Genomic DNA, 13,518 nt, shown 5'->3' on the forward strand with positions numbered 1-13,518 from the left:
AGTAAAACCTGGATAGATTTTTTTCTTTTTTTTTTGCGAGCTGACGACAGACTCGTCAGGTCGGTATTTAAAGTTGAGGTTTTAAAAGTACCTGCTGTGTGTTGTTAACTGTTAGTATGTCTTGAGAATTGTGGCTGATAAACTCTATGGGTCTGTCCCTCTTCTGTCTCTTTCTCTGGTGGCTGCAACAGCCCACACTTAACACACCTCGGGTCGCATGACAGCCTCAAAAAAAAAAAAAATGCAAAAATCACCATGACAGCAAGAGACCTTTAGCACTTGCAGTATTTAAGTTTTCAGTCCCATAGAATTTAATCAGACAACCTCAAGTCTGTAACTATATAGACCTAAGTACGCGAGGCGTCTCGCTCTACGAGAAACAAACACTTTTAAAAAGCTTATATATATATATATATATATATATATATATATATATATATATCACCCTGATACTTTTGAGGAATCCACATCACTCGGCGCATAAAATGTAATATTTTTTTTTTTCCCTCTATAGTGACTTACCAGATACCTCCTTCCCTTATAACTGTACATAACATTATTACACCTTGTGCAAGTGAAGTCAGCCCGTCCCGCGAGACACAGTCATTCCTGCAATAATTTTTATATCGGTTATTACTGGCCGAGCCACTGGGACAATATTGCCAGCTTCGTGTTGGGGAAGGTCTGGTGGGATGATGTTAGATGTTTCGCATTAGTTTCGTTCGTTGCCAAACGGTCGACGCGGGACGGGTTGAAACAGCAGATTCAAAGGTGAACACATTCCCATATGTATAAATATTTCTAATTTATCTCTTTCAGCACTTTGACAATATATATGTATAAATAAACCTGTAATAAAGAATAAATATGATAGTAAAAACATGTGTAACTCTCCGTGTGTTACTATCCTAGCTCATACATTAAGTGTACTTTGTAGTTATAAATTCTTTTAGCGTAACAGAAATGTACTATTTGACACGTTCAGTCTTCGGTACAGAAGCCAGGGATCAGGTGATTAGCTTTGGCCACTCTATCAGTGGCCTCTCCTGATAATGCTAGGCAATGGGAATCCCACCGACGCTTTACATGTGTCAACGTGTGATCATATGTGGCGTGTGGCGGCGAAGCAGTTCCTGTTAACGTAATGATCTTTACATCCATCACTTCCAGTCTTTACAACCATGACGTTCTCTGGCATTATATATATATATATATATATATATATATATATATATATATATATATATATATATATATATATATATATATACATAACTTTCTTATACAGGTGAAAGTCGCTTGAGAGATATACATAAATAAGGAAACAAGAGGACCTGGTGATATAGTGGGAATGTAGATATCGGGGCGAGCGAGACAAACTATAGAAGACTCTAAAGTGTCTTTAAGAATGAATGCTGTTTATATGGTACGGGGAAGGAGTTCTACAGTCGTGTTGCCCCGTCTCTTAACGATGTATATCAGTACAATGTCTTTTACCTCTACGTAGGAATGCATACACGCACACACACACCCTAGCCAATGGCAGGTATCCATGAGACTCGCTCGAACAGACGGGCGGTATGGTAAATATGGATGGCAGCAAATAGAAGCTCTTAAGTTGAAGCTTAACACAATACTGCTTGGTTAGGGTGTAGAGTGATGTAGTTGGCGGCAGAACAGATGGCGCTAGAGGCATATTTTGACGACTCTTTATAAATACCGGTAATCTGGGACAGTTACTCTTCCTTAATTCATCCTCCTTAGTCCAACTTCATTCGGTTTACTCTGTACACTGGCGCCTTGTGGATATAGCCAGTGCCTTTGTGTTTGTGTAGATGCTTTCCACACGTTTTAAATCAGTGATACCTGAGTGTTACGTTGTGAAGACTGTTTACAAACCAGTGAATATGAAAAACAGTGGTCGATAATCTTAAAACTTCTCCACCTGGTGTTAAAGACAGTCAAAGAGAGTGTAAACATTCAGTTGTTGATGGCATGACGATTCACAAGCGTACGAGGCTGCTGGAGCTAGGATGTGGAGGCCAAGACCCCACAGCGCTCTACGTTTGGTTACACATGAGGAATCGCGAAGACACTGACTGGGTAAGTTATTCATCGTTGACAATATGTTTATAATGTATGATGGTAGCGGTGCATTACTGAATGGGATATCGAGTAGCAGGACGCACAGTGTTGTTTCGTATTACTAATCCACATATCTTTTATCTGTGCCTTGTGATGAAATTCATTGTGTAACTGAATAGTATATACCTAGGAATTGTCTAGAAACTACATATTATCACATACGGATGTGTTAGATTATCACATTATGATTCCAAACAAGAAACAATATTTAATAGAAACTATTAGTTCTCAAGGGTCATTTTCACGGGAAAAGATAATGATATTTTCATCCCATCTAGAAAGTATTTTTGTTAAAAAAAAAAGATGTAAACATGTTCGGCGGTAACGTGAAGCGTTGCTTCGAAACCCCGAAACCTTTAATGAGTGGGAGTCATTCGGGAGAGTTGAACCCTTTTGAACACGATTGCCCAGGGCGGTAAACGTTCCCAAGGAATGTGAAGTAAAGCAGCTGAAATATACGATTAAAAGTGTTCTCGGCGCAGCTGGATGACGTGTGGTAGAATTATATTATCATTTGTAACCCATACCCCCAGCCTCTCTAACTACCTTGTTAGTGAAGAACGGGAAAGAGGAGATACGAAAGAAGGGGGTAAGTTGTTAGGGATTTACGGGAGGAAGGGTGCACGCATTTAGGATTTATGGGAAGAAGGGGATTAAGTCGTTAGGATTTACCGTTACGCGATGACGTATGACGATAGGATCTATGGGAAGAAGGGGATTAAGTCGTTAGGATTTACCGTTACGCGATGAAGTATGACGAACAACGTAAAAAGGATTAAAAACAAAAGCACAAAAATGGTCATATGTTTGTTTAATACATCTAATACTTAGTCTCCTGTTGCCTGTGTTGTTATATGATTAGTGCTGCAATCACAGAAGTATATCTTATGAAAGGGAGGCAGACATGTACTGCATTAGTGTCTACAAACGTCAAAAAATTACAGCTTGAAGAATTGAAAAGAAAGAAAAAAACACAAGTTTGAACCAAAAGGAAAATTGCGCGTGTTTGAATGCAGATAATCTATCTTGAAATAGATATGCTCTAATTTCAAGTGAAACTATATCTACATGAGAAACAACAGAGAATAGGTCTTTGTTGAGATGTCTGTAACTCATCAGGGTCCAGACAGCATCAGTCTTACTTTACAGCAACCCTCAGAACAACCCGTAAAGTCCATACACAGAGAAGAGCATGTTTACATCGTGTGTCATCACATGTCCCGATGGCAACAGTGGTTGGTTGACGGAGTGGTCACAGCTGCGTCAGATGATGGTCTTTCCTCAGATGGAACCGTCTTGCTTGGGGAGATGGTTTTCTCCCACCGCACTCTCCGCTTCAGATTGCTTTTTATCTTGGCTTCGAAACGCGGTTTGTCTTCACAGAGTCACAAAGTTACAGTTTCAGGTGATGATTCTGTTATAAAAGCTACCCAGATGCCCTTGCTATAAACTGTTTGTTAAAGATTATAACACGAAGACTTTGGATTGGCTCCATAAAGTTATCACTTCGAGTAAGAGCTACCACTTCGAGTAAGAGCCTCACTGTCTCAAGGCATCTGTTTCAGTGATGCTGAGGACGACGGTCTGGACGAACACACCCTGCTGCAAGCGGTCTTCCTGCACTCAATAGCCTGAGCTGAGTGATCACCTATATCGATGGGTCTCCTGCTCCAGGAGGGAAAAATTCCGCTTCACATAACGAATGAACTTATACCATCGCTCCTCCTCATTTTAGATAGTAACATTTCTGAGGAAGAGAAACTCCTGGGGGTTGAAATAGAAGTACTTGTCGAGGCCGTTGTTGGTCCTCTCGCAAGTCTGGCGCGGCACTGTGATGGGGTCGTCTTTCTGCAACGTCTTAGTCATGTACTTCGACACCTTCCTGACGAGGGACTCAATCTCTTCCTGATACGCCCAGTCGGCAAACACATGACAGATCGCCTGGATGAGAAGCGATCCCTTCCGAGGATCCCGGTGGGAAAGTTCCCCTGAAGACGATGAGAAAATAGAGTACATGTCGGAGTACCTTTGCACACCCTCGTGTGGTTCCATGATGACGTTGCGTGTGTCGAATTGGTAGGGCCCGCTAGCGGCGCAGTCAGACGCGTCTGATGAACCTGGACACTCCGTCTTTCCGGCTACCGCCTGCACGGCCGTGCCGGCCTCTTTTGGGGAGAAGATCGAAGACTCCGAGGCATTCCTGCTAAGTTTTTCGATTGCCAGAAAAATTGGACTTTGAGGATTGATGTTCGTCCCATTTGTGTCCCAATCGTCCCAGTGCTGTTGCTCTTGCTCATTACTCTGGAAAACTCGTTGAACCTCTTCACGGATGACCATCCTCAAGAGATGAGCATCGATTGGTAGACTATCTGATGGCCTCTTACTCTGCCTGCCAGGTAACTCGCGAGAAATGTTCCGACAGAACTGAAGTATGAATAGCTTCGGCTTCCCTCGCAGGTACTCACAGTGGACGTTGTCGAAGATGCCATACACATCCATAAGATCTACCTCCTCGTTATCTGATGTGATGAAAGTTTTGGGTCCGGAGCCGTGGCTCATGATGATGATGATACAGGAACATAATCTCTTGTGCTTTGGGTCTTGACTGAAGGCTGTAAGAGTCTCCATGAAATCCTTCTTCGTGATCCTTCCCGTCTGACAGAACTTGCCCCTGCGGTGGTTGACGTCATAACCCATTTGTTGAAAGAGGTGAAACATATTCTCGAAATCTGTCTCGGAACCTTTACGCTCACCGTATTTTTTGCCATCGAACTGTGAGATGTTCGCCATGAATACGAGTCCTCTTGGGGTCGAATCGTTCCTATAAGCTCCGTCACTTTCACCATAAACCTTTGTATACTTGACCTTGATGTGTGACACGTTCTTTCTCCGTCTCACGCCTCGATATCCTTTAATTTTCTTATCGTAGTCTGAACTATCGGCAGAGGGTTTATAACCTGAAGTTTTTGGTATTTCGATGCCGTCATCCGGGAGCGCTGAGGAACCCAGTTCATTCCGATTCCTTCGTAAATAAAAATCACCCACCGTCGGGCCTCCGCCAGAGGTTCCCTGAGGCGTCGACTCATAGGTTTGCAGCTGGTGGTTCGAATCTTCGACAATGATGGAAGGAATGCGATCTTTGACGGTCAGGCCTTGAGGCGAGTCACTCCCAGGGTACAGGTTGTTGGGGGTGGACGACGCCACCACCGGTACGTAATTGTAAGGGTGATCGGCAGGGGGATTAGATGTCGTCGGGAAACTCTCTTCCTCAAAAACTTCGTCCTCTTGCTCTGTGGAATAAGAAGACGGCTGCAGACTGGCCTGGTCCTCGGTACCGTATCCACACCAGGTCACTTCTTTCTTGGGTATATCTTGAGGATCTTCGCTTCCCTTGCCGGGGTCCTCCTGTGCCACCTCTGGTTTAGCTCTCCCGTTCTTCAGCATCTTTTTCTTCTTCTTACCTCTGAACAAGAGGGCGAGCAGTTGGAACTTCTCCCTCCAACGCATTTGAGTCTGGGGCAAAATAGAGGTCTAAATATTTGATTCTGGAGTGTCTCACATATCACCTGAGGAAACGAGAAAGTACTTTGTTAATTTTGAATCATTTGAACGTATCTGCACACAGGTACGTGTGCGTGTGTGTGTGTGTGTGTGTGTGTGTGTGTGTGTGTGTGAACGCAACAGGAGAGTGGTACGTAGAACACCATTGTTGCTTGCAGTGCAGCAGAATTACTGGGAGCAAAATAAGAATGGGTGCAAGTTTTGTTTGGGGAGAAAAAGATGTTTTAAGTCATAAACTGCGTAGTTTATGTCTATAGATTAGACCCTTTTTTTCCTGTTAACTAACTCAAAACAACTGTAAAAGATCTAAAGTGTATCTGATTTAGAATTTTCACGTTGAAGCCTCATTAACGTTAAGTTGCAGATTAATATGCGAGTCCCAACAATAGATGGTAGATAGTCGAAGCATGCTAGGCTGGCGACACAGTAGACCATAAATCATAATGATAGAATGATAAACTGTCACCACATCCGGGGTGGTTGTGAAGTAGCTCCGACGGAGTCCACGACATATCAGTAACATCCGGGTCAAGACAGGAACTGTAATAACCTTCGCAGTAAAGCGAACACAGACACACAAACACATAGTACGTATGTATAGTGTTGAAGAGGCGTCATAACATCAGTTTAAAACTCTCTCCCAGTAACACAATATAGTAATTACACACACAAACACACACACACACACGTAGTATAGCATGGCGAGGGTGGAACACAGTTGCTGTTTCCCTCCGCCACTCGTTCATTCTCACTTCCTACCGTGTGATTTGTCCATATCACACGCAGCCAACCACCTGACCCACAGAGATAACGTACCCTACAGAACATTTTCATATCCTGATAAAGAAAGGTGAGGCGATAACACCTGTTCTCCTAGTGCATTAAAGCGGACACAAGGGCATTGTAGTGTCTCAGGGGAGTGAGTTGTTGATTTGTGTGTGCTTATCGGCGCGAGTGGTGGGCAAGAGCGCCTGTGTCCTCTTCTCTCGTTCGCACTAAACCTTTCCCTGACTCCCACCGTAATCATAAATCGCCAGAAACATAAACAGATAATCGATACCGGGTATACGTCAACTGAAAGTAAACAGCTTCCTTTTTTGTTATCTTTTTTACCTTATTCTGTACATTCGTTGAAGCGACGCAGTAAATTTAATAACCTGTAATTCAACGCAGATAAAAGACCAAGATCAGTCGCCCATTTTATTAGAAATGTTACATGTAACACTTGTCTCATCTCCAGTGTATCACATTTATTAGCATTTGAAGTAAGACAAGTGAGAACATTGGAAAATATCAAACACATCTGTATCACGTTCCAGAGCCAAATGTGGAATTTTCTTCCGGTTATGAGCCAAAGCTGAACTTCATAATCCATATTAGAATCACGGGTTTATGCAGTGCAATAATAAGTATTGATTTACATTTACTTTAAGTTGTAAGTGAAAGTAAGACTTGCGATGACGAACGGACGGACGACGATAGCGATGGGGAAGGCGATCAATCTCCCAGTGTCTGCCATTCTTCTCAAGCGACACATAAAACGCTCCCGGTTCATCATTTGAAGTTTCCAATCTGAGTGCGCGTCTGAATACTAGACACCTGATCGCCTAGTGGACCCGAGGGAGACAAAGTAACCCAGTGAGAAATTCACAGGAGCGTATGATCCATGTCGGGACCATCATCCCACTGAAGAACAGTTCAGTGTTGACATTCTCCCTAAGTTACGTCTCATTGGCTTGACGGAACTTAGCTCAGCTCTCCTGAAGCCCACAACACCTGCCATTCAGCCAGCTGGCGGGGACAATTGTTTGGCTCTTATCAGCAGGAAGATAAGCTCGACGTCTGTCTTATCAACCAGTGACGAAAATAATGACCGAATTAGTCATGACCGAGCGTGACGTGTCCGCTGCGATATGTGAGCCAGTGTAACGCGTCGCTGAGGCATGACCTGATGTGACGCGTTGGTAACATAACCTAGTGCTATTATGAAAAGCCTAGGAAGTCGTATCACTGATGTAGCCTTACTGAGTGTCACTGACACGATCTATTGTGACGCGTGACGACGCTGTGACGCGACCCAGAGGGAAAAGACACTCGATGCCCACCGTTCGGAATACACTCGGTTTCCGTCAGGGCCACACGAAGATCTCTTTAAGGATGCACGAAGGACTTTTTAGGGACAATTGAAGGGCGCTACAGGGCGGTGTGTTGTAGGGACACACGAAGGGCTCTTTAGGGACACACGAAGTCCCTTGCAGGGTCACAAGAGGTCTGTACGATATTTATGAGCGTAGTCAGAATTTTCTCTGCATTCATGAGAACACTGACGAATTCTCGGTAGTTCTTCAGTCACCACATGTTACCATCAAATTGGAAGGGAAAAAATCAACTAACCAAGAAAAGCATTGATCCGATGCCAATAGTCAATACTCCTGATAAATTATTGCGATACAAAAGACAAAGACGAATAACCAAATTGTATATAACAATCGTGCGTGCTAGGTTCGCCCGTGCAGCAGTGTATGGGTTGCGCTAATGAAGCAGCAACAACGAGTAATGAAACTGAAGTTCACATCCGTAGTGGGAAATGAATATAAAGGAATTTAAACAACAGACCTCTAGATCCCTTCGAGACTGTTTGTGACTGTGGAAGAGATATGGACATGATGGATCAGTTTGGCAGGAGTAGAAATACGTACGTAAGGAGACGAATGTCTAGACACATTTCGCTACAAGAATACCAATTCAAATGGACTGTTAAAACATACTAACCAGTGGTGATTTTGACACCAAAGACCACTGTAGTGGATATTAACTAGATTTTACCGTTTTCGTACCTTAGTAACAGACCTCCAGTGGTAATGGGACTCGCATGTTGAAACGTTTTGCTACCTGAATGATATTCATCTTATCTTACTTATCATTTTTAGGATATCTAAGAATCGTAGTGTAACGAGAACATCTTTCCACAGGCTCTTGCTGCCCAAAGTTGTGCTACTTTCAGTAGCAGGGAAATGTGAGCTTTTCACTCGCTAGAGGTCCAGGAACATTCATGTATGGTTTCGAAAAGTTATACACACAAGCTTATAATACTCGGATACCATTGTGTAGCGCTTGCCAAGTGCACCTCTTGCTATCAGAGACTTTCCCGTTGGTGAAAAGTGGTGTTGTATTCTCAAGCAATTATGGAACATATGATAACGACAAAGCTAGCAAATTTTCAGTTAAGAGATGTAACCCACGCTTATTTAACACATAGTTCTGCACATTGAGCAGGAAAGCCACTTTTCTGTCACAATCCCTCAAATTTATATGTTCACCTGCACGTTTGATAGACAAATGGGTAAAACTAATTAAGACAAATTACTCACATCTAGTCTTTCTCCTGGTGGTTAAGTTGTAGTGGTGACGACTCTTTATGCTGGGGCCTACGAGAGCGGTCGTGTTTTAGCTAGGAGTATGTAAGTGGTCCTCCTAGGTGCTTGCTGTGTTTTAGCCAGGAGGTTATAATGTTGATTTATTGTGCTGTAGCTAAGGAGGAAGTTGTCGTCCTTGGGAACTCGGCAGTCGGTGGCTTAACCCTCTTGAAACATGCGTCATGCAGGTGACTCGACAAACCCTGTTAGTTAGGCTTGGGTACTTACCAACGTTACAGAATTTCTTATAATATGTGCGCTTCACATCTCCCCTTCCCACCTTTCCATTCACTATGAGAAATCTCCTTATGCTTAACTCCCAAGTGACAACACGAAAAGAAAAACTATCAGTAGGAAATTAAGACATTAAAAACATTTAGAAAGAGAACGAGAAACGGCAGCACGGCGTTTGATAACCTAGTCTGGTGCAACACTGTGTAGTGCGTACTGGTCCGCTCGCCCGGCTGAACAAACATCATTATTTTAACTTTCAAGATGTTTGATTATATAAAGCGACCATTCCTGTTAACTCTGGGCTAACGACGAAGGCTTATTACAAGCTGTCAGGAGACATTACAGACAGCTAAAAATTTGAGGGGAATGAAAAGTAACAGGAAATTATGAATGGGAAAGAGGATTTCATAGAACAGTTCATGACGCCCGATGGCTGACAATAAAACTGCTATCATTTCGTTTTAGCGTCGTTAACTCCGTCATTCTTTATCATTATTTATTACAGAGTCCTTGTAACGGAAAAACGTCTGGTTCATTCACACTACATCGGTTCAAAATACTGTACTTCCTCGGCGGGGATGAAGCCAATCATCTCCTTTTCAGTAACGGCCAAGGAGCCTTGTCACCTAGGGTGATTATTATAGCAACATCTCAAACGTTTAAGTCACAAGTCCACAGCTTTCGGCAGAGCGTATCTCAAAATCATTTATTCACGACTCGTTTTTCCAAAATGTTACCAGATTTCTGAACCAACTCACAAATTCGTAGGATGGCTTCAGGACGGTCTCAATATATATCAGGTATACAAGACTTGATCGTGGGTGAGCGATGTTACACGGTCAACAGAGCGAGGTAGTCGTGCGTGTGTGCAAGTCTTCTATCACACTGGTGGACCGTTCGTTGTCTCTTACTTTATATGCGTCGTGTTATCAGTTAACTGATTTATGTACCGTTATCTAACATGGCTGCTGTGTGAGGAGGAACCACCTCCTCCTCATGGGGTTGATACGCTTAAGAAAATAGAAATTAGAAATTGTTTTTGCTTTCTGTGTGTAGCTTACGTAATATCAAAAACTCCTTCGCTATAGCTACCTCTGTAAGATACGCAGCCTTGAAGACCATGGATTAATCAAGGTATCAACAAAGACACGTCAAGCATTTCAGTTGGAAATTAACCATACCATATAAAAGGGCAATCAGACTACCAACAGGCCACTAGGTACTCTCGACGCTGTTTGTGAAAATGGACATCAGAAACTGACAGATGAATGTGATAAGAGCAGACTGGGAAACAGATGATTCACAGAGAAAAAACAAACTGGCAAACTGTTGACCTGTTTAAGGAGGCGTGGATATTGTTCGTCGTGGACTCGAAGGGAAATATGTCAAGTTTGTCCTTAGACGTATTTATAGCATTGCTTTCAACCATTCTTATTGCTAAAGCACGCCATATGTTAAGTCCTGTTGAGAAGGAAGTACTATAGCACACAACGAACAAGATTCTTTTTTCATTAACCTAACTCCAACCTATGTTAACCATCCTGGATTTTAAATTCATGATATTGTAATATTACGAAATAGCAAGTTCAGATAAATTAAGGTTTAAAGTAGCAAAATCTGCGCTTCATGCGAATGTTCACACTGACTTAAATCTAACCTAACTTAACCTAAACTCACCTGAAGGATAAAGTTCTCATACCATCATTAGCTACCTCGTACCTTTTTAGACCTAAAATGACCTCGATGGACATTTGCAATTCCTTTCATCTGATCATTATAGTAATGAGATACAATGGTCGTAAGCAGGTTAGTTAACCTTGAATACTGATTACGATGAAAGAAGCTAGGTTTGTAAACAAAATGAAAGACCTACCTATTTTTGGTAATCCATTACTTAATTGTCGTCAAAGTACGGAGGTCAGCAGAATTAAATGACCTCTGACCTCTGATGATTTGCGCTGTAGGTAGAACGTAAAATACCTTCCCTCTTCGTCCAATAGGAAAGGACATTCGTATGCTATTACGTACAACGCCGACGAACTGAAGGTCCACCGAGCACCTATAAGATTTGATTCTTGAAATTTCCAACGACCCTGTTTACCATCTCCTCTGCCAGCAGATTTTTTTTACTTTACGTAGCTCCAGGAACTCTTATCCCTCCACGATAACCGATCGGAAATTACTAGACGCAAGGGAGGAGAGGGGCACAGATAACATGAGATAACAGATTTAGTAATCACGAAATTCCTTTATTTTCTTTTTTTTTTTTTTTTTATCCGCCACCAGATGTGTTCAGATCCGCCTGCACGGACAACCAGGATACACAGACTCCTCCTCCCCTTTGTGTATAACCTTGTGGCTACACATGCACACACACACAAGGACACGTAATTCAACACACACTTCGATCCCATGAGCCAAGGGTCATCAGCAGCACACAAGATCAACCTGCGAGTCAGTCACTTGTGTCGCCCTCGTCCCCCTCACAATCCCTTGGAAAACTTACTGACTCTCTGACCATTATGCCTTCCCTCTACCCTCGCCTCCACCCCACAACCTTCAGTCATTGCCTCCCCTCTACCCCCACAGTCTCCCTGAGACCTCCCTCATTCACCCCTCTGCCGTTCAGCCACTCGCGACTTTCTGCAGCACTGAGCATTGGCACGACCGACTATGGCAACTCTGGCACCGCCACTAAGACAACGCCGGCACCAAATCACCACGGCCAACACACTGACATCATCAAATATGGCAACACTCCTCACCTGGAGTGGCTGAGGCTTATCACACGGCTCCCGGCCAAGTGGTGTCGGTTCATACGATTTGATCATTAATCTCGAAGTGGTACGAATGGTAACCCTAGTGAGGTGCCACAGTGTGGCTAGGGAGCGACTGTTTCACCCTATCAGGCATTCATGCACTTGCATGCCCACGCTGGGAGGCCGTAGGCGTGTGACAGCCCCAGTGAAATGGCAGTAACATTGAGTAATCACTTGTTTACCTACCAGGGAGCTAGAGGGATCCATGGCAACCATGAGCAGGTGGATGTTTTACGATAACACTTTTGCATTTCTTAAGAATAACCAGGGTTATGCGAGTGACTCATTCAAAACTAAATGTGGGAGCTGGGAATATGTGAAGGTATGACGCATTATAGGGTAGAAAGGTATTGATTGGAAAGGTCCTGACGGTGTTGGGAGCCATCACCCACGAGTTGGACTCAAAGCTATACATGGGAGCCAGGAGTATGTGAAGTTTCAACTCTGAACAACAAATATGCATGAGACCAGAGGCATGTGAGCGTAAGACACTGGCTAACCATACATGGGAGCCAGGAATGTGAGGGAGTGGGTTTGCATATGTTCATAAATAAACAGGAAGCAGGAGATAATGACTTTTTTTAAGCACTGGAATTCATTCAAATGAATGATACACACCGCAGACAATGGCTCGACCTGATAAAGAGATGTTCATGATCTTGTCCTTGTGGCGAGTACATGATGATGACGTGGGTGTTGTGGCTAACCACACTTCCTGCATGATAAGTTAAGAGCCATGTGTCTCGTCAGTGAGAAATGTGAATCACCTTCCTCCCACTGAAAATCTGCAAGGCCACTGATTTGACCACTTCCTACGCCGCTTCAGGTCAACCGCCGATTTCTTAGAAATCTGGACATGAATCATTCTCTAAGTGGTGCTCTTTGCTTCTAACCCTCAATGGGTCTGTTGTCTCTAGCGTCCACTTACGATAAGATTATCTGAAATGAAACAACTTTGTTGGCTTTTTCTACAACGCAGTCTGGCAGACGTGCTCATTCACACACCTGAGCTAACCTGACCTACACCCACACCATCACCAGACTCAGAAACAATGGTCGTTTTAACAGAGATTTGTTGTGAAAGTTTTCGAATGAATGTCCATGTTTGCCTTCACGTCACGTCTTGGTAATATGTAACAATTTCTATCAGGATAAGACAAAATTACGGTAATAAGTAACAATTTTGATCAGGATAAGACAAAAGGACGGTAATAAGCAACAATTTCTCTCAGGATAAGACAAAAGGGCAAGTTTTATCTTACACTTTTCTTCTGAATCGTCTCGTTCGTATTTTCGTTATCTTGATCTCTGCATCAGAGTTTATGAACAGTCGACCTGTGTAC

At 43.1% G+C, this 13,518-nt stretch overlaps 1 protein-coding gene across 4 annotated transcripts; it reads right to left on the reverse strand.

The window, feature by feature from the left end:
* Window positions 1-2,939: 2,939 nt before the first annotated feature.
* LOC139756860 (uncharacterized) lies at window positions 2,940-10,253 on the reverse strand. Of its 4 annotated transcripts, none has more exons than XM_071676696.1 (3): window positions 10,115-10,238; window positions 9,078-9,325; window positions 2,940-5,658 (listed from the first exon to the last, which is right to left on the reverse strand). In XM_071676696.1, exon 3 carries the CDS (start codon window positions 5,650-5,652, stop codon window positions 3,877-3,879), a length of 1,776 nt encoding a protein of 591 aa, XP_071532797.1. In that variant the 5' UTR covers window positions 5,653-5,658; window positions 9,078-9,325; window positions 10,115-10,238; the 3' UTR covers window positions 2,940-3,876. The 4 variants fall into 4 exon arrangements, with proteins under 4 accessions (XP_071532797.1, XP_071532795.1, XP_071532798.1 ...); XM_071676694.1 differs by having other exon boundaries at window positions 2,940-5,711; XM_071676697.1 differs by lacking the exon at window positions 9,078-9,325 and having other exon boundaries at window positions 10,115-10,253.
* Window positions 10,254-13,518: the final 3,265 nt, after the last annotated feature.

The sequence above is a fragment of the Panulirus ornatus genome, chromosome 23 (genome assembly GCF_036320965.1).
Source record: "Panulirus ornatus isolate Po-2019 chromosome 23, ASM3632096v1, whole genome shotgun sequence".
In the NCBI taxonomy this organism is placed as follows: Eukaryota; Metazoa; Arthropoda; class Malacostraca; order Decapoda; family Palinuridae; genus Panulirus; species Panulirus ornatus.

Excerpts from the sequence above, each read along its gene's own strand:
- LOC139756860 (XM_071676697.1), bottom strand. The coding sequence starts at position 5,652 with ATGCGTTGGAGGGAGAAGTTCCAACTGCTCGCCCTCTTGTTCAGAGGT.